The sequence below is a fragment of the Pongo pygmaeus genome, chromosome 9, assembly GCF_028885625.2.
Source record: "Pongo pygmaeus isolate AG05252 chromosome 9, NHGRI_mPonPyg2-v2.0_pri, whole genome shotgun sequence".
In the NCBI taxonomy this organism is placed as follows: Eukaryota; Metazoa; Chordata; class Mammalia; order Primates; family Hominidae; genus Pongo; species Pongo pygmaeus.
Genome location: NC_072382.2, coordinates 33,559,367 through 33,587,015, shown reverse-complemented (window position 1 = coordinate 33,587,015; position 27,649 = coordinate 33,559,367). Strand labels below are relative to the sequence as shown.

Here is a 27,649-nt window from a genome sequence, read left to right as displayed (position 1 = left end):
TACATGGAAACTGAACAACCTGCTCCTGAATGACTACTGGGTAAATAATGAAATGAAAGCAGACATAAAGATGTTCTTTGAAACCAATGAGAACAAAGACACGACGTACCAGAATCTCTGGGACACATTTAAAGCAGTGTGTAGAGGGAAATTTATAGCACTAAATGCCCACAAGAGAAAGCAGGAAAGATCTAAAACTGACACCCTAACATCACAATTAAAAGAACTAGAGAAGCAAGAGCAAACAAATTCAAAAGCTAACAAGACAAGAAATAACTAAGATCAGAGCAGATGTGAAGGAGATAGTGACACAAAAAACCCTTCAAAAAATCAATGAATCCAGGAGCTGGTTTTTTGAAAAGATCAACAAAATAGACCGTTAGCCAGACTAATAAAGAAGGAAAGAGAGAAGAATCAAATAGACACAATAAAAAATGATAAAGGGGATATCACTACCAATCCCACAGAAATACAAACTACCATCAGAGAATACTACAAACACTTCTATCAGAGAATAACTATAAACACTTCTATGCAAATAAACTAGAAAATCTAGAAGAAATGGATAAATTCCTGGGCACATACACCCTCCCAAGACTAAACCAGGAAGGAGTCAAATCTCCGAACAGACCAATAACAGGTTCTGAAATTGAGGCAATAATTAATAGCCTACCGGCCAAAAAAAAGTCCAGGACCAGATGGATTAATAGCTGAATTCTACCAGAGGTACAAAGAGGAGCTGGTACCATTCCTTCTGAAACTATTCCAATCAATAGAAAAAGAGGGAATCCTTCCTAACTCATTTTATGAGGTCAGCATCATCTTGATACCGAAACCTGGCAGAGACACAACAAAAAAAGAAAATTTTAGGCCAATATCCCTGATGAACATCTATGCGAAAATCCTCAATAAAATACTGGCAAACCGAATCCAGGAGCACATCAAAAAGCTCATTCACCATAATCAAGTCGGCTTCATCCCTGGGATGCAAGGCTGGTTCAACATATGCAAATCAATAAACATAATCCATCACATAAACAGAACCAATGACAAAAACCACATGATTATCTCAATAGATACAGAAAAGGCCTTTGACAAAATTCAACAGCCCTTCATGCTAAAAACTCTCAATAAACTAGATATTGATGGAATGTATCTCAAAATAATAAGAGCTATTTATGACAAACCCACAGCCAATATCATACTGAATGGGCAAAAACTGGAAGCATTCCCCTTGAAAACTGGCACAAGACAAGGATGCCCTCTCTCACCACTCCTATTCAACACAGTATTTGGAAGTTCTGGCCAGGGCAATTAGGCAACAGAAAGAAATAAAGGGTATTCAATTAGGAAAAAAGAAAGTCAAATTGTTTGCAGATGACATGATTGTGTATTTAGAAAATCCCATCGTCTCAGCACAAAATCTCCTTAAGCTGATAAGCAACTTCAGCAAAGTCTCAGGATACAAAATCAATGTGCAAAAATCACAAGCATTCCTATACACCAATAACAGACAAACAGAGAGCCAAATCATGAGTGAACTCCCATTCACAATTGCTATAAAAAGAATAAAATACCTAGGAATCTAACTCACAAGGGATGTGAAGGACCTCTTCGAGGAGAACTACAAACCACTGCTCAAGGAAATAAAAGAGGACACAAACAAATGGAAGAAAATTCCATGTTCATGGATAGGAAGAATCAATATCATGAAAATGGCCACACTGCCCAAAGTAGTTTATAGATTCAATGCTATTCCCATCAAGCTATCACTGACTTTCTTCACAGAATTGGAAAAAACTACTTTAAATTTCACATGGAACCAAAAAAGAGCCCACATAGCCAAGACAATCCTAAGCCAAAAGAACAAAGCTGGAGGCATCACACTACCTGACTTCAAACTATACTACAAGGCTACAGTAACCAAAACAGCATGGTACTGGTACCAAAACAGATATATAGACCAATGGAACAGAACAAAGGCCTCAGAAATAACACCACACATCTACAACCATCTGATCTTTGACAAACCTGACAAAAACAAGCTACAGGGAAAGGATTCCCTATTTAATAAATGGTTCTGAGAAAACTGGCTAGCCATATGCAGAAAGCTGAAACTGGATCCCTTCCTTACACCTTACACAAAAGTTAACTCAAGATGGATTAAAGACTTAAATGTAAGACCTAAAACCATAAAAACCCTAGAAGAAAACCTAGGCAATACCATTGAGGACATAGGCATGGACAAAGACTTCATGACTAAAACACCAAAAGCAATGGCAACAAAAGCCAAAATAGACAAATGGGATCTAATTAAACTAAAGAGCTTCTGCACAGCAAAAGAAACTGTCAGCAGAGTGAAAAGGCAACCTAAAGAATGGGAGAAAATTTTTGCAATCTATCCATCTGACAAAGGGCTAATATCCAGAATCTATAAATAAACAAATTTACAAGAAAAAACAAACAACTCCATCAAAAAGCGGGTGAAGGATATAAACAGACACTTCTCAAAAGAAGACATTTATGCAGCCAACAAACTTACGAAAAAATGCTCACCATCACTGGTCATTAGAGAAATGCAAATCAAAACCACAATGAGATACCATCTCACGCCAGTTAGAATGGTGATCATTAAAAAGTCAGGAAACAACAGATGCTGGAGAGGATGTGGAGAAACAGGAACGCTTTTACACTGTTGGTGGGAGTGTAAATTAGTTCAACCATTGTGGAAGACGGTATGGTGACTCCTCAAGGATCTAGAACATTTGACCTAGCAATCCCATTACTGGGTATATATCCAAAGGATTATAAATCATTCTACTATAAAGACACATGCACACGTATGTTTATTGCGGCACTGTTCACAATAGCAAATTCTTGGAACCAACCCAAATGCCCATCAATGATAGACTGGATAAAGAAAATGTGGAACATATACACCATGGAATACTATGAATTATAGTTCTTTGCAGGAAAAAGGATGAGTTCATGTCCTCTGCAGGGACATGGATGAAACTGGAAACCATCATTCTCAGCAAAGTAACACAAGAAAAGAAAATCACCACATGTTCTCACTTGTCAGTGGGAGTTAAACAATGAGAACACATGGACACAGGGAGGGGAACATCACACACTGGGGCCTGTCGGGAGTTGGGGGGGTGGGGGAGGGATAGCATTAGGAGAAATACCTAATGTAAACGACAAGTTGATGGGTGCAGCACACCAACATGGCACATGTATACCTATGTAACAAACCTGCACGTTGTGCACATGTACCCCAGAACGTAAAGTATAATTTTTAAAAAAGAGCTTAAACTTCGTATCTCCAAGAAAAAAAAAACAAATACAGGCACTTCTTATCAAGTTCCCGAAAATGTTTTAGATAGCAAATGTTCTGGGTATTTGGGTAGAAAATGTAATGAGTCTATTTCCACTGTTTTAAGTAGGAAAACGTGTTACTGTCCATCCAAGACCCCAACCAGCCCCCCAAATATCAATTAAATATATATATACACCCACACATATTTGACCCTTGAACAACACAGGTTTGAACTGCAGGGGTCCATTTATATGCAATTTTTATTCTGAAAATATATTGGAAAATTTTTTGGAGATTTGCAATTGAAAAAAACTGTTAGATAAACTGCATAGCCTAGAAATATTTTTAAAAATTAAGAAAAATTTAGGTATGTCATGAATGCATAAAATGTATGTAGATACTAGTCTATTTTATCACCACCCAAAAACATACACAAATCTATTATAAAGTTAAAATGTGTCAGCCAGGCATGGTGGATCATGCCTGTAATTTCAGCACTTTGAGGAGCCGAGGTGGGTGGATTGCTTGAGCCAAGAGTTTGAGACCAGCCTGGCAAAACCCCATCTCTACAAAAAAAAAAAATAGCCAGGTGTGGTGGCATGTGCCTGTAGTTCCAACTATTCAGGAGGTTCAGGTGGAAGGATTGCTTGAGCCTGGGAGGTTGAGGCTGCAGTGGGCCAAGACACACCACTGCACTCCCACCTGGGCGACAGAGTAAGACCCTGTCTCAAAAAATAAATTATTAAAACTTACACACACACAAACACAGACCAGACATGGCACCATTCAAAGTAAAGAGAAATGTAAACAAATGTAAAGATGCAGTATTAAATCATACTGCATAAAATTAACTATAGTATATACTGTTAATAATGCCATAGCCACCTCCTGTTGCTATTGCAGTGAGCTCAAGTGTTGCAAGGATCTACTTATCAGCAGGGATATGATTAGTATCATGTGATGCCAATTATCTGTGAGCTGTTTGCCTCTTTAGGAAATTGCTTATCACAGTAAAAGGTGATCTCTTGCAGTTCTTGAGTATTTTCTTTATCGTGTTAAGCGCAATAGTGTAAAACTTGAATGACACACGAGACCCTTACAGGGTGCCACAAGTGATGCTGGCCACGGTCCCAAGAAGCAGAAAAAAGTCATGATGTTACCAAAACACAGTTGAACTGCTTGATATGTACTACAGATTGAGGTCTGCAGTTGTGGTCGCCTGCCATTTCAGACAAGTAATTCATCTTATAAACAGATGACATAAACTGATGGTATCAATAACTATAGTACAGAACTGTAATGGATTTTCTCTTCCTTATGATTTTCTAAGTAACATTTTCTTTTCTCTAGCTTACTTTATCATAAGAATACAGTAGGGAATACATATAACACACCAAATGTGTGTTAATCAACTGTTTATGTTATCGGTAAAATTTCTGGTCAACAGTAGGCTATTAGTAATTAAGTTTTGGGGGAGTCAAAAGTTAAACTTGAATCTTCAACCATGTAGGTGGTCAGTGTCCCTAACCCCGCATTGTTTTAGGGTCAACTGTATATAAACATATATAATATATATTACATATATATGTAAACACACACATATACATACATTATATATACACACACAAATACACATATATATGCACATATATATATGCAATCCAAATAAATTTGAACATAAAGCATTTAACACATCAAATAGTTATTTAATAAGATTTAAGGAATTCACTCATCGGTATACTTACTAGTGTGAAGTAGGTCTCAACTCCTACACCAACTGGTGCTAAAGACTAGGACGAAAATAAAAGAGGGTCATAACAGTGGTTCTCAAACTTTAGGGAGCATCAGAATCACCTGGAGGGCTCTTAAGCAGGTGATTAGACTCCAGCCCTAGAGGTTTTAATTCAGGGGGGCTAGTGTAAGGCTCAAGAATGTGCATTTTGAACCAGCACTCAGGTGCTGCGTATCTGCTGGTTCAGGGATCACACTAAGAACCACTGGGTTAGAGTGTGACCTGGCATAAGGGCCAGGTTACTTTAGATTGGGTTGGAAATGTTTCTTCCAACAGGGTTATAAAAGAAGCTGGTAGTTCTTAAATATTTAGGAGCCGCTTCTACTTTTAAGGGCCCATGATTATGACATTGAATGCAAGCCATTAGGCAAGACCTTGTGATATGGTTTGGCTGTGTTCCCACCCAAATCTCATTTTGAATTATAACTCCCATAATTTCAACGTGTTGTGGGAGGGACTTGGTGGGAGATAACTGAATCATTGGGGATGGTTTCCCCAATACTGTTCTTGTGGTAGTGAATAAGTCGCACAAGAGCTGATGGTTTTATAAGGGGTTTCCCCTTTCACTTGGCTGTCATATTTCTCTCTTGTCTGCTGCCAGTAAGACGTGCCTTTCGCCTTCTGCCATGATTGCGAGGCATCCCTAGCCATGTGGAACTGTGAGTCCATTAAACCTCTATTTCTTTACAAATTACCCAGTCTTCGGTATGTCTTTATCAGCAGCATGAAAATGGACTAATATACCTCCAAAATCTCATGTTGAATTTTAATCCCCAGTGTCGGAGGAGGGACCTGGTGGGAGGTGATTGGATTATGGGGTGGTTTCTAACAGTTTAGCACCATCCCCCTAGTACTGTCTTGTGGCAGAGCTTACGAAATCCGGTTGTTTGAAAGCGTGTAGCACTTCCCCCTTTGCTCTCTTCCTCCTGCTCCCGCCAAGTACGGCGTGCTTGCTTCCCCCTCTCCTTCCACCATGCTTCTAAGTTTCCTAAGGCCTTCCCAGAAGCAGAAGCCTACACAGCCCAAAGAACTGTGAGCCAATTAAACCTCTTTTCTTTATAAATTACCCAGTCTCAGGTACTTCTTCATAGCAGTGCGAGAATGGACTAATACACCTTGTTCCTGTGTTAACTTCCATTTGGTGAGCAAATATCAAGGGCCAGCTGCTAAGATAGATGCTCTTGACATAGTAACTGGAGTTAATCCTCACAATAATACCGTAAGGTAAACTGAACCTTTGCCTCCAATTACAGGGGGAGGAAACTAGATTGAGGAAGAGAACTAATTTATGCAACTAACTTATGTGGTAGGTAGAATAATGCCTCTCTTCCCCAAAAATGCCCATATCCTAACTCCAGGAACCTGTGAAAACAGGCAACCTTACATAGCAAGTAACTTTGTAGATGAGATTAAGGAGATTATTTTGGATTATTCAATGGGCCCAATGTAATCCCAGGGGTCATTGAAAGAGGAAGAAGGTAGCAGAGTCTGTCAAAGACACATGACCGACAACAGAAAAAGAGGCAAGAAATTTGAAGAGTGAGATGAAGACACGAAGGGTTCCCTAAGCCAAGGCACACAGGCAGCCTTTAGAAGCTAAGAATGGTCCTCAACTGACACTCAGCAAAGAAACAGAACCTCAGTCCTCCAGTCACAAGGACTATATTCTACCAGGAACCTGAATTAGCACAGAAACAGACTCTCCCCTAGAGCCTCCAGAGCAGCACACAGCTCTGCCACCTTGATTATAGTGCTGTGAGAACCGTGTCAGACTTCTGATTTACAGAATGGAAAGATTAATAAACTTGTGGCATTTGAAACAGCTAAATTTGTGGTGGTTTCAGCAGCAGTAGAAAATTATTATAAGGCCGAGTGTGGTGGCTCATGCCTGTAATCACAGCACTTTGGGAGGCTGAGGCAGGCGGATCACTTGAGGCCAGGAGTTCCAGACCAGCCTGGCCAACATGGTGAAACCCTGTCTCTACTAAAAAAATACAAAAATTAGCCAGGTGTGGTGGCACTCACCTGTAATCCCAGCTACTTGAGAGGCTGAGACACGAGAATCGCTTGCACCCAGGAGGTGGAGGTTGCAGTGAGCCAAGATTGTGCCACTGCACTCCAGCTTGGGCAACAGAGACAGACTGTCTCAAAATTAAAAAACAAACAAACAAACAGAAAATTATTAAAATTATTATAGCAACCGCTGAACTGGAAGCTGGTAGAACAGCATTTAAACCCAGGTCTAAGCTCTGAGTGAACCATAGTTAAACTCTAGTGGGGAGACGGGAGACTTTTTATGAATTCAGCTTCTGAAATACATTAGTTAAGCTGAGGTCACTAGAGAAGAGATTTGACATCAGTGGTGTTTCCAGAAGATTCACAGTTGCCCATGAGTATGGTTACTCCTCCTAGGAGCCTGAGGCCTTACAGGCTGAAGAATTTTAAGGCTAGAAGTGTCCTCAAAATAAAACCCAATGTTTTTATTTTATAGGAAATTAGTGGAGGCCCAGTGGGATGAAATTACCTGTCCCAAGGCAACATGTTAGTCACAAAACCACCCTGGATGGATCTTGTTTCTATTCGCCAGGGGCTGGCAACTCACAAGATACCTAGTGTCAGCAATGTCGGGGAACTAGAGCTTTTGAACTCCAGGTCTGTGTGTCACCTTGGAGACATACACAGTACCTGCTCTAGCCATGCCTGTTGAAGCGCCCAGACAAATATCAATCACTCAGTTCACAGAACAAATTACATCAGCAGGAAGAGACAAAGAGAAAACAACCATCATAATGGAAAAGGCTTTCCAATCCAGCCAAGGTTCTCATGCCAGGAATAACCACTCCAAAACTCTTTGTGTGATATATATATAAATTCTAGGGTACATGTGCAGGATGTGTAGATTTGTTTCATAGGTAAACGTGTACCATGGTGGTTTGCTGCACCTATCAACCCATCACCTAGGTATTAAGCCCAGCATGCATTAGCTATTTTTCCTAATGCTCTACCCCCACCCACCCCACCTGCCGACAGGCGCCAGTGTGTGTTGTTCCCTTCCCTGTGTCCATGTGTTCTCATTGGTCAGCTCCCACTTATTAGGCCAGAACTCTTTGGACCAAACAAATCTGCAGCTTCCCCTACCAGGGCCTTTCCTGCGGTTTGTTCCGGAATGCCAAACCCTAGCTCTCCAAAGAGTCCCATCTCTGCCCTCACGGCCCCTCCCGTGTTAAGTAAGCATGCAAAACCAAGGTTTAGTGAAGATATTTCCTAAGATATGGGACAAAAGTAAAAACAAGTCTTTGCCTTTAGAAAGCCTCAAGCACTTCTGGGCTTGGTAATGTCTGTGGCAGTTTGGCTGAGGTTCTTAAAGAGGTTGTCCAGAATTTTCCATGCTCTACTTTTCAAGAGCTTCTACCAGCAGCTATCAAAGATGAATGCCATTAGGCACCCACTCTCTCACCCTAAGATCCATTTTATTTAGGCTTTTATCTCCTAAGCCACTCAGCTAATGGGATGTTTTTCTTACAGCTAAGTTCAGCAAACAGTTTCTAGTTTCCACTGTGAAAATACAGAGGCCACAAGTTTTAGGACTGTTTGGCTTGTAGGGGAGGCAGCCTCCCTTTCTGCCTCTCCTTCATAAACTGCCATGTAAATAGCCACATTTTGGCAAACGTTGCCATCTCTCTCAACATTCGGGGCTCTGTGCCTTCTTCAGGGAACTGGGAGTAAACTACCAGGAGTGGAGAACTTGAACAACTGCTCAGGGATCGCAGGGTACCTGAAATAATTAGCAGCCGCCACGTTTGTGCTGAGCGCTTTCAGTCAATCATCTCAACCACCCTGTGAAGTGAAGCCTATTGTTTTACTGATAAAGTGCTGTTAAATACTTCCAGAAATGACCAGTGAAGAGCCTGGGTATCACTAAACGGCCATAAAAGGCACACTGCCTAATGCTGGTTTTTTTTGTTTGTTCTTTGTGGGTTTTGTTTGTTTTTGAGGCGGAGTCTCGCTCTTATTGCCCAGGCAGTAGGGCAATAGCGCGATCTCGGCTCACCGCTACCTCAGCCTCCCGGGTTAATGTTGTTTTTTTAAAAGTCAGCAGTCAGACTCTAAGAAGGGTGCGGCCCGAGCCGACCCAAGAAAACAAAACATCACGTTGTACTTAAAACGTCCGTTTCGGCCGGGCGCAGTGACTCACACCTTTAACCCCAACACTTTGGGAGGCGGAGGCGGGCGGATCACGAGGTCAGGAATTCAAGATCAGCCTGACCAACATGGGAAAACCCCGTCTCTACTAAAAATACAAAAATTAGCCGGGTATGGTGGTGCATGCCTGTAATCCCAGCTACTCAGGAGGCTGTGGCAGGAGAATCGCTTGAACCCGGGAGGCGGAGGTTGCGGTGAACCGAGATCGCGCCACTGCACTCCAGCCTGGGCAACAACAGCGAAACTCCATCTCAAAAAAAAAAAAAAAAAAAAAAAGTCCGTTTCGCCCGACACCTGCTTTTCAAAATTCCACGTTTAGACCGCGAGGGGAGAGAGGAACTGCCGTGACCACGGAGGGCTGGCCTTTCCCCTGGCGCAGTTTCTCTGAACCGCTAGAGCTTCCCTTGAGACGAAAGCGATGGCAGGGGGCCCTGGTGCGAGGCTGCCCCCGAGGGAATGGGGGGCGCGACGGGGGTAACGGGGTTGCTTCTGGGAGAGGGCGCGCTCCCCGTTTCTCCTTCTTCGTAGATAAAATGAAGCCAGCGTTCGGCTAGGACACGGGGCCGCGGTGACGGGTGGAAGGGCCAGGCCTCGGGAGGCTCGCCCGGCAGGGGTCGAGTGGAAAGCGAGGACGGGGGTAGCCCCCACAGACCCTCCGCCCGGGCCCAGACTGCCGCAGCCGCCGCCTCGGCTCGGCTCACCCAAACCCCAGCAGGCCTTCGGGCCTTCTAACCTGGCGTGGCCCTGGATCCGCTTCCAGCCTCCAGCCGCTTCTGCGCTCAGCCCTCGCAGTCCTTCGTTCCAGCCCGCAAGGCTCCGCCCCCCGGCCCCGCCCCTCAGGGTGCCCTTGCCCTCCCAGGCTCCCGGCTCCCGCACCGCGCAGCCGCGCCTCGGCAGGAACTCCCTCCTCTCCCTCTACCCCCGCGCGGAGCTCAGCCTCCTGGCCCAGGTTCTGAGAAGGCCGGGTGGCCAGGACCCAATGAGCACCTTCAAAACCCCAGGGAACTGAAAGTTTAGGGCGTCCTCCTTGGATTTGCTATGGGACATAAAAACAGTAGGAAACTTCCAAAGACTTCTGATTTTCCCTTTTATTTTTTTTAAGTATATTAAAATGTTTTTCAAAACATTTCTGTGCGTCTTGCTGGTGCCCTGGGTGCCCCAGGGCCTGGCTGTCGGGCTATGCGGCCCTGCTGCAGTCCGAAGCTGCTTCCTACTGCGAGGCTTGGGCAGCATCCCAATAGCTATCAGCCACAGCCGCATCCGTATCCGTGCCTTGTGACTTGTTTGAAACCCAAACAAAATGTTATGCGTTTAAAAGCTTACTGGGCTGCTCAGGGACCAGTGTTTTGAATGAACCTCTTCTAGTGTCTCTATCAACTTAGCTGGTAGCTACTGTTCCCCAGCAGCCACCAGAGGCAGGGACAGAGGAGCAAGAGCAGGAGATTCGCCTGCATGAGTCTGTCCCTTCAGGGTGGCCTCGCCCTCAGGGACTGGATTGTAGGCATGGTTTCAATAACATATTGGTGTGAAAGTTTAAGAGTTTTTAGTACTTATGGACCCTGGGTGGTACACAGCATGTCTAGAGGACACACACACACACACACACACACACACACACACACACACACACACACACACACACACGGAGATCAGGGAGCACAGGGAGAGGGAAGGGAGGGACGGACCTTTGGGCCAGCAACTTTATCCAGTTGAGTTTCCTCTGGAGAGCTCTAACTGGTGGATTTAAAGCAAGCAGGTGAAAAGGCAGAGGCGGGAGGGACTTAAACCAGAGTTTGAAGCTGCAGTAGTGCCCTGTTATCACGTCACTGCATGTTTATCTCTGGCCACCAGCTAGAGCCATTTGCGTGGGGTATAGTACTGGAAACTGTCGATGGTGACTGGGACTTGCTTCTGTTATTAAAAGTTAAACATATTCGAAAATGGATGCTGAGGTAACAAAAAATTATAAGCACTCACCAGAACCGGAACCACCATTTGGAACATTAGTTTTATGTGCAGATGTAATTAGAAGTTTCCATTTGCTATTATATTTGGAAAGTGTCCCACTCACTGCAGAACTGACGGTAAGAACGCCATAGGGGGGAGGGTGGGGCTACAGGCCAAAAGTACAAGTCTTCCTCCAAGAGGATGGCCTCTGTTAGAAAGCATGAGACACAGGGTCAGGGCGAGAAGATATTACATCTCAGGGCTGCTCGTGTTGAACTGGTCAGGGAAGAAGGCATGAGATAAAATTTAAGCAGGGGGGATCATAGATTACTGAATCTCTTGCAGGGAAAATCATATGGTAACTGTCTTGACGCTTCTACTGTTATTCTGATGGCTTTGGGATGTCAGGGAATGAGTTCCATTTGGTAGTGATCAAATCCTGGTATTCCTCTATACAAGTGGGAGTTTTTAAAATCAGGATGACTTGCTTTGATATTTAAAGCATGTCTCCTTAAAACAGCTAATACTGTATATTTCCTAAGATGGTTTCCAAAGCTCTTTCGTGTACATTACCTTACACACATCCTATTAGCTATTCCTTCCTTGACACGCTTGGCTTCTAAGATGCCACTCTCTCCTAGTTTGGTTCCCTGTTTCTTGACCATTTGGTCTTGAGATTCTTTTCCTTTACCCACTAATAATTTGGTGTCCCAGGATTAGACTGAGAACCATGGCTATGTGTGCTCCCTGGGAGACTATAGTGTATCTACTCTTTTACCTTGGGATGTATGTTTGCAGATGATTCAAAAGTCTCAGTCTCCATCCCTTACCACTCCCCCTATCTTCATATTCATATCCAGCTGACTGCTGGACATCTTCACTTATATGTTCCACAGACATCTTGAACGTAATGTGCACAAATCTGAATTCATCTTTAAAGATTGACTGCTTTTCCTGCATTTTTTTCATAAATGAAGACAGAAACCTAGGAATCAACGTGGACCTCTTCCACTCCCTCACATCTACTCAGCCATTCCTGCCTATTTTACCATTCCAATATCTCAATTTCATTCCCTTTTCACATTGCTACTGTGCTAATTCAGATCTGTAGTTTGCGTTACTTGAGCCATTACAATTCCTTAATACCAGGTCCCCATGTTGCCCATGTTAATTCCTGCATCCCCTGCCCCTTCTCTGCTTGCCCTCCACACGGCTGCTAGAGACCTGGCCAGTTTACCTCTCCAGCCTCGTGCCTCACTTTTCATTTTCCACTTCATTTTACCTTGTTATCATCATCCTTTTGTGAATACAATATGCCTGCAGCAGCCAGTATGCAACCATGATCTTCTTTGAGAGGAAATTCTTGTGCTAAGGATGGCAGGTCAGAAAGATGGAGCCAATCTGGACTGTTGATAACACCACTGTGCCATCATGTCAGCCTTGAACTAGCTACCTCTGACTATTCGCAAGAATAACCACCCCCAAACTATTTAAGCTACTGTTAATTTAGATATTTGTCTTATTCTAGTGATACATCAAGCCTCAGAGAAATTAGTAAAAAAAAAAAATCAGTTGTGTTTTCAAGAACGAGAAATGGCCTTTTCTCCACCAAAAGTAGAGTCTGGTTTGGGCAACATTAATGCCAACTGTTAAATTCCTGTTACATGTGAATAAGCATTCTTGCCAATAGCAGAAAATACAGAAGCTTGTTACCAACACACTTCACGTTAGGCTGGGCGCAGTGGCTCACACCTGTAATCCCAACACTTTGGGAGCTGGAGGCAGGAGGATCACTTAGACAGGAGTTCGAGACCAGCCTGGTCAACATAGTGAAACCCTGGCTCTACTAAAAATGCAAAAAAGGGCATGGTGGTGCACACCTGTGATCCCAGCTACCCTGGAGGCCGAGGCATGAGAATCACTTGAACCTGGGAGGTGGAGGTTGGAGTCAGCCGAGATCATGCCACTGCACTCCAGTCTGGGAGACACAGCAAGAATGTCTGAAAAAAACAAACAAAAAACTACACCTCAGTATGAACTAGAGGTCACTCATTCAACATACTAAGAGAATGTGAATTCTGATGAGAGGATAAAGCAAATCAAAGCATTCTGAGGAGCAAGGGTTAAACAGAGTTGGAAGGGAGATTTGGGGCATCATAAATACTTTGGAAATAAAGAGAGAGGTCATCAAGAAGAGAAAGAAAAAATGGCAAGGGATTCCAGGGCCACCTTTAATGGCCAAGATTTACTAGTTTTTGATTACTGCTTTATTGGAAAAGTTCGGTTTTGAAAACATTAAGTGGTTTGATGCTATGGTCTGAATGTTTTTGTTCCCCCAAATTGTTGAAGTCCAATCCCTAAAGCAATAGTATTAAGAGGTAAGGCCTTTAGGCTCTGCCCTCATGAAGGGGATTAGTGCCCTTATAAAAGAGGCCTAAGGAAGTTTGTTTGCCCTTTCCACCACATAAAACACAGCAAGAAGGTGCCACCTTTGAAGCAGAGAGTGGGTACTTACCAGACACCAAATTTGCTGATGCCTTGATCTTGGACTTCCCACCCTCCAGAACTGTGAGCAATAAATCTCTATTGTTTGTAAATTACTCCGTCTAAGGTATTTTGTTATAACAAACTAAACAAAGACAATTGACTTTTTTTCGAAAAAGGATAGCTGCCGGGGGCGGTGGCTCACGCCTGTAATCCCAGCACGTTGGGAGGCTGAGGCAGGCAGATCACGAGGTCAAGAGATTGAGACCATCCTGGCTAACATGGTGAAACCCCGTCTCTACTAAAAATACAAAAAATTAGCCAGCCGTGGTGGTGGGCGCCTGTAATCCCAGCTACTTGGGAGGCTGTGGCAGGAGAATGGTGTGAACCCAGGAGGCGGAGCTTGCAGTAAGCCGAGATCATGCTACTGCACTCTAGCCTGGGCCACAGGGTGAGACTCTGTCTCAAAAAAAAAAAAAAAAAGAAAAAAAGGATAGCCATAATAGGATTTGATAGCCTGATTATACTCTATTAAATGAAAAGTAAACATGAAAAATGACTTAGTCTATTTCAGAACATCTTGACATGTGTGAATATGAAAGGGTAAGTTTGTCTTCATGTTCCCTAATGGCAGCTGCTTAGCCTTAAATGCCACTTCCTTTTCTTATAGTTTTCTCTACAAAATAACTGTTCTTGGGGGAAAATGGATGGTGGAGCACACAAGACGATACAGTTAAAGCTAGGAGATGACTTTGAGTGGACCTGCTACTTTTGCAGCAGGTCAGCAAGAATCCATCCCATCTTCTACCTTAAAAGCAAAGGCTAACATTAGTTTATGGAAAATAGGCAATTATACAAAATACAGAATTGGAACCAAAATTTGTTTTTAAAATGTGAGTTTTTAACACTTGAAGGATTTCATTCTTAACTCTCAATTATATAATTACAAAATAAATCCAAGTTTCAGGAAAACATACTTAATCCTAACATAAAATTCATGTCACTTATCACAAAGACAGTCAAGTGTATAAAGGAGAACCAAAACAGAAGCAGTATTTACAAATTTAAACTACATGAGATGTTGTGAACAATCTTTTGTTAATAAACAGCACATTACATACTTTTACATACTACATTTCAAAAATGCATCTGTGAATAATATGATAAAGCACATAGAGTTGAAGACTTTAAATTAAATCCAAGGTCATCATGTTGAAGACCTGAAATTAAATTCAAGGTTGTAGTGATGAAAAATTTAAAGTCAAGGTCTTAGCGATAAAGACTTTAAATTCAAAGACAGATTGTCTAAGGACAAACCACTAGTGTTCAAGTTGTTTAGTCAATTAGTTCTCTGTGAGTACAAAATATTAGGAATCACTTAAATGGATTAGCCTAATTACAAATTTTGATCATTTCTAAATAACTCACAACTGCAAGAAGTCTTTTCACAGAATTAGTCACATAGTTTCTCTCTATCCTTGTGCAGGTATTTTAAATCCTTATTCAAAACAGTTCCCTCTCCATTTCTACATTTTTGTTAAGTATAAAATATGTTAAAACAAAGGTATGTCCGTTCCTTAGCTAGAGAACTATTCTTCCATTGACTCCTGGAAGAGGAAAAAAAAGATTCCCATTTCCTCCTCTACCTCAAAAATACAAAGCAAACCCAAACAATCCAATTCCTAATGTAGTGTCACATAGAACCCAGGGCCTGAAACAATATTTCATGCTAGTTTTCCTGCTATATGCAGAGAACAATTTAGTTATTTACATTATTGAGAAATCTAACAGCCTAGAATCATCCTAGTGCTTCCATCAGCAGAAGACTTGCTAAAAAAGGCGTGAGCAGCGGCGTCTGCGAATGGGAACATCAAAGACTCTCCTCCGTCTCTCCTCTTCATCATCTTCATCTGATTCATCCATATCTGCTGAATCATCATCCTCATCTTCCTCCTCTTCCTCCTCCTCCTCTTCTTCCATCTCTTCATATTCATCAGGACCCATTTCCTTGAAAGAGAAAACAATCTTTTGATAAGAAGAGCATCTATCAGTTTTTTACAGTTATTTCATGTAAATTCTCATTTATCTAGAATTCAAACAACCGGACACGCCAAATATGAATTTCCATAGACTTGAACAGTGGATTCTCACAACACACATGCTGATGCAAGATTCTGGAGTGGATTCTGTATCTTGTGTTAAATAATGCTCAGTGTGGTTTTTTTTTGTTGTTGTTTAATGGAAGATCTTCTTTTTAAAAAAATTATTTAGTTTTTCTTAGAGACCAGTTCTTGCTATGTTGCCTAGGCTAGCCTCGAACTCCTGGGCTCAAGCAGTTCTCCCACCTCAGCCTTCCGAGTAGCTGGGACTACAGGTGCATGTGACCCAGCCCAGCTCAGTATGGTTTTAATGGTAAATATTTCACTAAGCCAGTACTTATTTTATATACAGTAGTTGGTAATTCATAGAAGGTAGCAAACAGACCACTTGTAACAATCCAAGATAGTTTCACTGAGCTTATATTCATATACTGAATAATAATTATTAAGCTATATACTTACAGAAAAGAGGATATGAAAATATTAATCAAGTATGACCTCTACTGGTAACTTTTATGCACTGTCAACAAGAAATCTAAGATTTTTATTGAGCTCCTACCATAAAGACACATCATTTCAATTCAACCATCAGTAGCCTCTACTTTTTTAAAAAAATTTTTTATTTTTTTTAGTGGCTTGAAACAACAACAGTCATTATTGTCTCTCATGGTTCATGTGGGTTGGTATTTGGGAAGTATTCAGTGGGGTGGTTCTGGGTTGGGGTGTCCCGTGATGCTGCAGTCAGATGGTAGCTGGAACTGCAGTCATCTCACGAGCTTCTTCATTCACATGTCTGGTACCCGCGCAGGATGATCCAAATATCTGGAGTCGGAAACCGCTGGGGCTCCTGGGTGCCTCCCTCTCTCTCTATGTGATGTCTCTATATGGTCTCTTCTGCATGACGGCTTCACGGTAGCTGGACTTCTTACATGGTGGTTCAGGGTGTCAAAGACACATGTCCCAGGAGAGAAAGACAAAACCCTAGGCTGAAGGAATATTACCTTTTTCTAACTCAGAAATCACAGTGTCACTTTGCCGATTCATTATAAGTACATACCTAAGATCAACCCACACTGGAAGGAAATGACAGCCTCTATTTTAAAATTACCTTGTTGGAGGCTCTCAGATTAGGACAGTAGTGATGTTGAACGCGCATCTGAATATCTCTTGGAAATGTCAATTCCGCCCATGCAATGTCTGTAATCAAGCCATGACTTACTCTGCTGTCAATGTTCTCTCTCACACATTTGAAGACGCAATGGGAGGGGTTGCTACATTGAACAGAATTCTGAACAGCAAGGACCTACTTGGTATTCTGGAAAGTATGGGGCAACTTGGGGCATGATGTCAGCCAGAGTCCTTCCACCAAGGCTTTTATGGTGTTACGTGATCCAGCACCCCATTATCCCTCTGATCTAATCTCCAGCCCCTCTCCCTGTTGTTCACTACACTCCAGCTACACTGGCCTCCTTGGGTCAAGACACCAAGCACATTACTGTTTTGGAACCTCCACACGTGCTGCTCCTTTGCTTCGACCACTCGTCTCCCACATATCCACCTAACTCCCTCTGCTACTTTCACGTTTCAGCTTAAATGTCACCAAGGCCTCTCCTGACACATCTTTATATTAGAACAACCTAACAATATGTTCTTTATCCCCTTTACTCTGCTGTTTCTCCACAGCACTTATTACTACTTAATATAAGGACATAGTGTTTATTGTTACAGTTTTTGTCTCTTCGAATTGGAATGTAAATTCCAAGGCAGGGAATTTGATTATATTGTTTATCACAGTACTCAATAAATAGTTGTTGTACAAGCAAATGAATTAATGTAGGAGAAAAGAATTGTGTCACTTAGGATTTATTATAACACTAACAACAACAACAGAGAAAATATACACTGATACGACTTATAAGACATTACATTCTTTTATCTTTGGATTTATTTTTTTAATCTAAGGAATGAAGACTGAAATTCAGTTAGGAGGTCCAAAAGGTGAGAAAGGGAAAGTCTTAGGAAATTCTAAAACATGATATCTGAGTATTATGATTATTAATTATCTTAATGAAGAAGAAAACAGAAAAACTGTTAAAGAACTCAATGTGGCTAAGGAGAAAGATTGCTCAGAAAAAAAGTGTACACATACAAACAGCAGATGCAGAGAGGAACACACAGAGAGGAGTGGAAATGTGCAGCTGGAGCCTCTAAAAGTGCCCCAAACAAGCCAAACACACACACCACCTAGACCAAGAAAAGACATAAGACCAACTAATGCATATTCCAAGAGGCATTCCAAGGAGAAAGAAAAAGGAAGTGTTAAGCCTACGAATTAATCAGACTGGTAGAGGACGAAAAAGCAGAACAATCCTCCATATCAGGAAACTAATATACAAACAGGAAAGGTCAACAAATACAACCCCCATGGCTTTTTTAATGTGATAAGAAGTAAGTCCAGAATTCTCATTTTATTTCTCATCCTTGAGAGAAAACATTTTCCACAAGGCAGGTCAAGATTTTATATGTTTATTTGTGGTTAGAAGGAAACGAAAACTAATAAGAAAGAACATAGTTAAGAGAGAGCTGAACATGAAATGGGTTTATTATTGTCATTTGAAAAGGAACTAATAAGTAAATATTGTAAAACTTTCTCAGTTTTAATTTCTGATATGGTCAGTGTTAATACAATCCACATAAGCAAGAATTCTTCGGAGTTCTCAATAAGTTTTTAGAGTTTCAAGGGGTCATGAGAGTGAAAGTTGACAACCACCGTCCTTAAATAAAGACTACTTTACTCCCACCCTAACAAACATTAAAAACAAACAAGATTCCAAAGGATCAAGTCAACCCAATAGTAACTCAACTGCCTGCCAAAACAAACCTCAATGCTCTTTGAACTTTAGGACAAGGAATATTATCAGCGATAAAGACGGAGATTTCATAACGATGAAAGAATCATGTCATTAAAAATACATAATAATCCTTAGCATATTTGCATATAATTATACAGCTTCAAAATACATGAAGCAAACCTGACAGAACTAAAAAGAGAAACAAAAAACTATAATTATATTTGGAGATTTCAACAATCATCTCTCACTTGTTGATAGGACAAGACCAAAAAAAAAAAATCAGCAAGTACACAGAAGACTTGAAAAAAACTGTCAACCAATTTGACCTATCATTTATAGAATAATATTCCCCAAAATAGCAGAATGTACATTATTTTCAAATATACAAGGATAATTTACCAAGATAAACCATAATTTTGGGCCATTATTTAGAATTGAAAATACAGAGCAAATTCTCTAACCGCAATAAATTTAAAGAATCAATAGCCAAAAGATAACTGAAAACTCCCCAAATGTTTGAAAATTAACACATTTCTAGAAAAGTCATAGATCAAAATTAAATTACAAGGGAAATCTAACACTATTTTGAACTACATGTTCATGAAAACACATCAAAACTCGTGAAATGCAGCTAAAACGTGCTTGGAGAGAGAAGGTCTAAAATTACTAATATAAACTTCTACCTTAAAAAAGCTAGAAGAAAAGCAAATTAAACTCAAAGTAGAAGGAAAGAAATAAAGATAACTGCAGAAATCAATGCGATAGAAAATAAGCAAATAGAGATAATTAGTAAAACCAAAAGTTGCTCCTTTAAATGATCAATAAAAATTACAAACTCCTAACTAAAGCAATGAACAAAAGAGAAGATATAAATTAACAATACTAAGAACAAAAGAGGACATGTGACTATGGCTTTTGTAGCCATTAAAAGGATATCAAGGGAAAACTGTCAATAACTTTATACCAATAAATTCAACATTTAGATGGAATGGACAAATTCCTTGAAAGGCACAAATTATCAAAACTGAAACAAGAGGAAATAGAAAATATGAATATTAAAGAAATTAAATTCAAATTTCAAAATTTTCCCACAAACAGAACTCTAGCCCCAGATAACTTCACTGATGAATCATATCAAACATTTAAGGATAAGATTATTCCAAACTCATACAGATACTGGGCCAGTCAAAAAAGGAATTCTGTTACGCGAAGTAGCAAATTCCCAGTACTGGAAATACAGTTTCTGGCATTCCTCCACTGGGAAGAAAGCTAAATCTTCACTTCCAAATGCACACTGTAGATTCTTTTCACTAGATATGCCACACAGGTAATGGCCCAAAGTCACATTATCATCCTTCTCTTTTCAAACTGGAGTTGAAAATGTGTCAGCTCTGGGTCAGATTAATATCATGTCCATCTTTCCAAACTTATACCCATCCATCAGGGTCATTCCAGAAGCTCGAGGGCATTTTCCAAAGATTCAACACCTACAACTCAATTGCATTCTGGGTATATAATTCATATTTTATCCCCATTGTATAACTGGAGCTTCATAATTTTCTTTAATCATGTTATAGTCTCTAAGGTTGGAGTTACTGTTACACTTGTCATAAGGTAACCCTAAAAACGAGATTTTAAAAAATATACCTAATTGACTTAAGAAATGATCCCAGAGAGACTGCCAAAAGTACACATCTACACATTAAATTTTCTTTATAATGATCTTTATGGAATATTTGTTTATTTGACATTAAATTGGAAGTTTGAGCAAAAACACTGTAAGAAGTTGTTTTCCCAGTCTTAAAGCTGATTCTAACTGGTCTAATGTGGTATTTCTCATAATCTACATTTAGGCCACTCAACAGTGAAAAACAAGTTGAATCTTTAAAACAGCAGAAATTCTCTGGTTAGAGACTATGGAGCCTCATTTACTTGTCCATTTCTCTCAACAAATTCACATGACCCCCAAGATACTTCCTCAAAATCTCTAGGGTTCTCTGGAACACTATTTATAAACTACTTGCCTGCCTTATCTGCAGTGTTAACCCTACAAAGTCATGTAAATCAGCACTAGAGGAAAATTTAACTTACCAATCGGGCTATAGACACCCTGAATGTTGGACATGCCATATGGAATCGGGGAATGGCAACATTAAAGATCTTGTCTTTAAAGTAAAGAAAATGGAAGGTATAATATCCTTCCATGTATCCTGATGTTGTAGAGAATGTGGTACAGCTTGTGTATTCATATACCCGACCTGGGCTGATGATTGGAAATTCACCTGCAGGGAAAACAGTAACAATAAACCAAAGTATAAAATTCATTTCTTTATTACAATAAATAAGGTATGGTCTCCATGGCATTATGTAAACTATATAATAGTAAATGCACAGTTAGAAAAAAAAATTCCGAAAGAAAATGTAACAAAATGTTAACAGTGATAGGACAATGAGTAGGTATTTTATTCCTCTTGACTTTTTTTTTTTTTTTTTGAGACAGAGTCTTGCTCTGTTGCCCAGGCTGGAGTGCAGTGGTGTGATCTCAGCTCACTGCAAACTCCACCTCCCGGGCTCAAGCTATTCTCCCACCTCAGCCTCCTGAGTAACTGGGATTACAAGTGCCTGCCACGATGCCCGGCTCATTTTTGTATTTTTAGTAGAGGCAGGGTTTTGCCACGCTGGCCAGGCTGGTCTCAAACTCCTGACCTCAGGTGATCCGCCCACCTTGGCCTCCCAAAGTTCTGGGGTATCAGGCGTGAGCCACTGCGCCTAGCCCTCTCAACATTTTTTAAATATATTCCTCAAATTCCCTACAATGTAGAAAGTGGGAAGTATCTAGTTAAAAAAAAAAAAACAAAACAGAACAAGCATGTTTCTTTTTCAAAAAGCTTTGAGGCATTGAAGACACAACCTTTAAGACATGAGTAATAAAAAGCATCACAGACACCAGTTCAAACAGAGATAAGGTAATCTAGATATTTTTAAAGTAGCAAGAAACAAAAACATAAAATTGTGAAGATGCATCCTAAGCATTCAGACCAGACAAATGGCACTCACAAGGGAGAGTCCTTATACCACTGGACCAAATGGCAGAAAAAGAACTGTGGCTTTAATAAAGCCTCTCTCTTAGCACTAGATCCAGAAAAAATTCCTGGACTCAAGCCCACGAAAAAAATTTGTTAAGTAAACATGTAGATCTATTCATGGCAATGAATTTAGAAAACCTTAAACTGAATTCTGTATATGCTTAGGACTGATAACAGAAGTACATAGCATAAATATGTTATTTTCCTGGAGCATATATTCAAACCTGAAGAATCTGAGGGCTCAGAGACTTCAGATAATCATAATCTTTAAGAAAGCCAAATGACAATGGTAACAAGAACTAAAGTGACTGAAATCCACAAACAATAAAAATTCATGCCATTAATTTTAACATTTCCCCCCAAACTTCAAAAAACATGACCAATACAAAATTCATTTCCCCCTTTCTGCCCTATGTGTTCTAACCCACAAAATATAATGAATAATGAACCAGTTAAAAAAAAAATAAAAGAAGGAAAAGCAAAGGACCCCAGGTGATCCACAAAAAGGGAAATCAATCCCTGAATAATTGAGTGTGCTATTATTTCAGAAAAGTTAATGCTTAAGGGATTACATTAATAGGATAATGACCTTTATACGTTATATTTATGACGCAAAGTCTAACATTTCTTCTAAGGAATTAATGTATAAACCTAAATCTTGGGTTCCATACCAACTACTCCAGGTCCTTGAACTTCTTCCACGTCACCCTTAGCATTTGTTATTCTCCAATAGCGACTGTCCAACTGACAGGCCTTCTCAGGAAGTGCATCTTTTGACATTTCAATCCTAGAGAAGGGAATGGGGTGGTAGAGACAAAAATCTGGCTTCTTTGTTTCTTTGGTTTAAGAGATACAGTATTCAGGCTAATACTATGAAGAAAAATTTCCAAAAAATTAAGAAACCCAACCCAAAGTCCATGTTAGCCATCTATTTTTCTAAGTTCTCAAAGATACTGGCTTCATTAACTTGATCCCCCTACAAAAATGCTTTCACTCAACTTATGCATTTGACTGTCAGTGTGGATCAGCAACAGAAAGGGCAACATAAAATGTGCAACATAATGGTGACAACAATCTTTTGCTGTTCAAATAAAGATCAATTTGGCAAATGCTTTCTAGAATATAGTGCCATGAAAAACCTCCAGAGAACTGAAAGTCTCTCTTTAACTGCATAAGACTATACAAACCCATTTTCCTTTTTTCCATTAGTTTCTAGACAGTTTAAGGCAAGATGTCACCAGTTACTGGGATTACACTTTTTTTTTGAGACAGGGTCTCACTCTGCCACCCAGGCTGGAGTGCACTAGCATAATCGTGAGCTCACTGCAGCCTTGACCTCCTAGTCTGAAGCCATCCTTTTGCCTCAGCTCCTCTAGTAGCTGGGGACTACAGGCATGTGCCACCACACCTGGCTAATTTTTTTTTAAATTTTTGTGGAGACAAGGTCTCACTATGTTGTCCAGGCTGGTCTTGAACTCCCAAGCTCAAGCAATCCTCCCACCTTGGCCTCCCAAAGTGCTGCGATTATAGGCATGGGCCACCACGTCCTGCCTGGGATTACACTTTGACTCTGTTTCCCAATGCTATCACTTTCCCCTTTCCCTAGGAATCTGGTGTCTCTTATTTTCACTTTGAGTACCCTATAAGTATGTGTTGGTATTTTTATTTTGAGCACATCTCAATCCTAGGCAGGATCTAAATCAAACAAGTAAACAACAAGTATCTATACATGTGTACTTGGATATAGCAAAGGCTGCATACAGTATGGAAATCCTAGGATGCTTCCTGGTAGTTATATTTTACTAAAATACTTCCTGTATGCATATATGCATGTATGTGTATTTTAAAATATACTTATATATAACATAAAATATATAAAAATATATTTTAAAACACAGTATCCTTAATCCCTTAGGGCAATGAGTTATCTTTGTGTCATAGCACAGAATACTTCTAACTAACGTAAATTTAAAATATTTGCTACTTATTTAATAAAATTCAATGTCTAACACTATGCCTGACATCCATGAAGCACTCAATTACACATTTATTCGATTTTTTAATTGAATATAAATAGGCCAGATGAAATTTAAAATGCATGACTTTATTATGGCAATTTGACAGCTTCTAGAATGCATTACAACTTAGAGCTTTAATGACGACTACAACTTAGTGGTCCATTTCCACAGTATCTGGCACAATACTTAATACCCAGTATATTTTCAAGAAATAACTTAACTTAGAGGTTAATATGAAGTCAAAGTCCTCCATGAACACTATCTTGTAGAAAATGTATCCACCTTCCTCCAAACTTTAGCAAGTTCTTTCAAAATGTGTCTTACATATCATGTCAAATGGGACAATAGCAACATGTCCATTGGATATATCCCACCATTAACTGAAAGGCGACCCCATTTAAAATTCTCACCTGATTCGGTATGTGAAGAAATAGTGGGGTGGATGTACAGAGCTAAGTTCTGGCAGAAACGATGTGGAAACTGACACAGTAATATCCCCAGTTGTTGCTACACACTCTGGATCGTGAACATATCTAAGTAATTTAAAAATTAAACATTTTAAAATCAACTACAGGATTTAAAAGATACAATGCAAAATAGGTTATACTTTAGGATGAAAAATTTAAATCGTATTTCAGACCCGGAAAAGTTAAATAATATTTGGGTATAGTCCTATTAAACTTAGAAGGAAACTAGAAACAAACTACAAAACCTTGGTGACTCTGGATCAGTAATGACAGCAATCAAGGTTCAATGATCAGTGGTTCAAATAATGGATTGGTAATTAGCTTGGAAACAAAAATGAGCTTATTCAGTTTCCAGGGCTAAGGAAACTTTTGGGACATCTGAAAACCCAGCTACATGATGTCCAATGCTAAATGATGGCTCTGACAATACAAATGTGCAAGTATGCTGTTCTCGGAAGCCTCTAATGTATAATCAATCCATCATTTCTGCCAACCAGGCTATTATGAACCAGTATTACCTCCAATACTCCCTACCTGAATGTTACCTCCAATACTCCCTACCTGAATGTTCCATTTAGAGATAATAAATATTTGCCAGGAATTAACACTTACTGACTTGCTATTCATAATAAATCTATCAGTTGCCAAATAACTTTTTGGTTTTTTTCAAAAACAAATTATATAGATACTATTAACCCATAGTTTCTAAATCAAAATCAGCTTTTTCTTGATTCTTCTGGATAGGAAAAATACCAGTTGTCTAAGCATTTAGATGTTTGGCTTTAAAGTGAGAATAAAATAGTGAGACTGAAGACAATCTTCTATTATAAACCTCAATAGAGAGGTTCTATTATCAACCTTCTTGGGAAACTTCATTTCATGATCTGTGACTTATCATTTTTCTCTGATTTACAATCATTTCAATCCAAAAAGACCCAAATAAAATACCTGAAAATTTGGTCTCTGATGATGGGGAAGCCACCTGATACAACATTTTTGACATAAGAGGTAAACCAGTCAGTAAAAGTAGCACCTATAAACCAGGAAAGGGAGAAAAAAAGAAAAGAACAAATAGTTCTTTACAAGAAACAATTGTAATTCCTCTATGCTTTAGAATGTGATACCAAAACTAGAAACGTTTATAGATATAATTGTACTAATCATTTATAAGATCAATTTCTATTCTCAATTCTATCCACCTTATTTCCTTGGGATTCTCCCCCTCTTCATCCCCCCAACTATTGTTAGAGAATCCTCCAATGACCTTCAAACTATTTTTTTACGCTTATAATTAATCAAATTGTAAACTTTAATTCATTCTGGTACAAGAATGAAGAGCCTTCTGTCTGTAATTTATTGAACATATAGAACAAAGGAAATACAGCTATGTCTAGGAAGAAACTACAAGAAAAATATCAGCACCTATTCTCAGACGTCCCTGGTCCAGGTACATCCTGACTCAAGCACAAAATTTTGGCAGAAGCCAGGCTCAGTCTGGACATCTACCAGCGACATGGCATTGTGGGGTTCTGTGCATCGGGCCAATCCCAAAGTGGTCTAGTTGCACACTACTATAGATTTAATTGCACAGCGGTCCTCCATATTCTTAGTGACCAGCTCAAAGCAGAAAAGGATTACTGGAACAGTCTAGTCCAGACCATATATCTGTGATCTAATGATTGGATTATAACAAGTATTTACATGAATTAATAATGTTTACCCCTTCTAGGTAATATTTAACATAACTCTGTCAGACCCCCCATTATTTACTGTTAATACATCTCAGTGCCTAGAATATATTAGTCTTTTAATTAATGTTGTTCAACAATGAATTTCTTTGTAACCCAGTTTCTACACTCTGTCACACTGAATGTCAGATGCTAAATTTATAGTGTTTACTAATTATTCTATTTAGGGAATGATAGAAGATACAATTTGGCTTACATCTAAGGGTACAAGGCTTTAAACTTTTAAAAGGCATCAACTGAGAGAAGGCAAACTATAATAGTTGGCTCTTTCCTCAATATCTATTAATGACCCATTCTGACCCATTATTTATTAAACACTATTGTATTCAAGGCTCACTGATCATGTACCTACTTTGAGTAAGATATTAAGAAGCTATATAAATAATGTCATTAAAACTCATAGAAGGTATAATTTTACGTTTTAGCACTAGTACTTTCTCTGAAAGAGTTTTTAAAAATCATATATATGTGTATTTTGTGGAAAAAAGTTATATAAGTAAAAACAAATTTGTGGTTTGCATAAAAAAAATTGGCATGGTGTATTTTAATCTACCTTATTTTATTACAATACATACCAGAGTGTATTCTTTAAGATGAGGACAGACTAGGCCACATTCACTACTAAACTTATCTGACAGATTCCAGTTTTCTTAAATACCTATTAATAGTACACTGAACACCAGGATATGCCATTTTGTGTGTTACCAGTCTAAGCAAACTTAGTTGAATCAAGATGCAATTTATATGTTCTAAGGTAATTTACCTTTTAAAGTGAGCCCATGTGTTGGGGTCTCTCTGATGGTTCTGGAGCTTTATCAAGGCAGCTGAAAGGAAGCTCCTTTTTAGTCCTTCCTCCCTGCATTAACTTCCCACCTCATCTCTTCTCAGTGTCTCTCAATCTTTTGCTTTGCTGTCCCATTTTAAGAGAAATCCCAGCTACTGGCATAGTATTATTATACCTTAGCATTCTGCTGGAGTGGTGAGGTTCTACATACCATGTCAGATGAGCACCAAACTAAGAGTAAGGAACTCACAGAGGTTGGGCAGCAGCTTACCTTAGCACTCAGCTGCCTTCCATTTATAAACTGAGTAGCACTGCTGGACCACAGCCACTATGGTAATCTCTGAAAGGGTGTGCTATGCAAAAATACCAACGAGGGCAATGAGCACAGGAAAAACCTCCAGAGGGTGCTTAACTTAGAAACCAGAGACCACATGAGTCAGAGTGAGCTGAAAGCCAGGACCTACATTTAAAAGCTTTTTATAACTTACTAGGTAAGGGTGAGATCTTGATATTGTGAAGTACACCATGAATGTGGAATGTGCCATAGTATGGAACAAATAGAGACTCATACAATGTTCAAAGATCCAATGAGAAGACAGAAGTGAATATAAATGCCTCAGTCTACAAGGACTCTTTACTATTCACATATGGAGATGTTTAATATATGTCAGTCAGTACCCTTAAAAAGCAGAATGGACAGTCTGGAGGAATCTTCTCTGGATGATCAAAATCCAAACAAGACAAGATGGGATAAATAGCAAAGGGGTGAGCTGTAGTTACTTACAAATTGAAGGGTTCTCAAAACCTATAAGAAATACTCTTTTAAGGCCAAGAAAAACTAGTTGTACCA

The 27,649-nt window shown here is 39.7% G+C and overlaps 2 protein-coding genes across 8 annotated transcripts in view; both read right to left on the bottom strand.

Annotated features, from left to right (window-relative positions):
- CD59 (CD59 molecule (CD59 blood group)) overlaps positions 1-10,189 on the bottom strand; it is a 28,056-nt gene extending 17,867 nt beyond the window's left edge. Inside the window, exons 1-2 of one of the 2 annotated variants that reach the window (XM_054474435.2) lie at positions 10,048-10,171; positions 5,065-5,109 (exon numbers count right to left, since the gene is read on the bottom strand). The gene's annotated coding sequence lies outside the window, so the exon portion shown is untranslated. Of the gene's footprint in view, positions 1-5,064; positions 5,110-10,047 lie in introns of both variants that reach the window. The other variant, XM_054474434.2, reaches the window with a different exon arrangement.
- Positions 10,190-14,612: 4,423 nt separating this feature from the next.
- The window catches only part of FBXO3 (F-box protein 3), a 33,624-nt gene continuing 20,587 nt past the window's right edge, over positions 14,613-27,649 (bottom strand). Inside the window, exons 7-11 of one of the 6 annotated variants that reach the window (XM_054438978.2) lie at positions 25,216-25,300; positions 24,211-24,333; positions 22,454-22,569; positions 20,788-20,978; positions 14,613-15,752 (exon numbers count right to left, since the gene is read on the bottom strand). In XM_054438978.2, coding sequence (XP_054294953.1) covers positions 15,576-15,752; positions 20,788-20,978; positions 22,454-22,569; positions 24,211-24,333; positions 25,216-25,300 — 692 coding nt within the window. In that variant the 3' untranslated portion in view covers positions 14,613-15,575. Of the gene's footprint in view, positions 15,753-15,773; positions 16,831-17,691; positions 20,317-20,787; positions 20,979-22,453; positions 22,570-24,210; positions 24,334-25,215; positions 25,301-27,649 lie in introns of those variants that run through there. The other 5 variants (XM_054438977.2, XM_054438979.2, XM_063671008.1 and 2 more) reach the window with 5 other exon arrangements.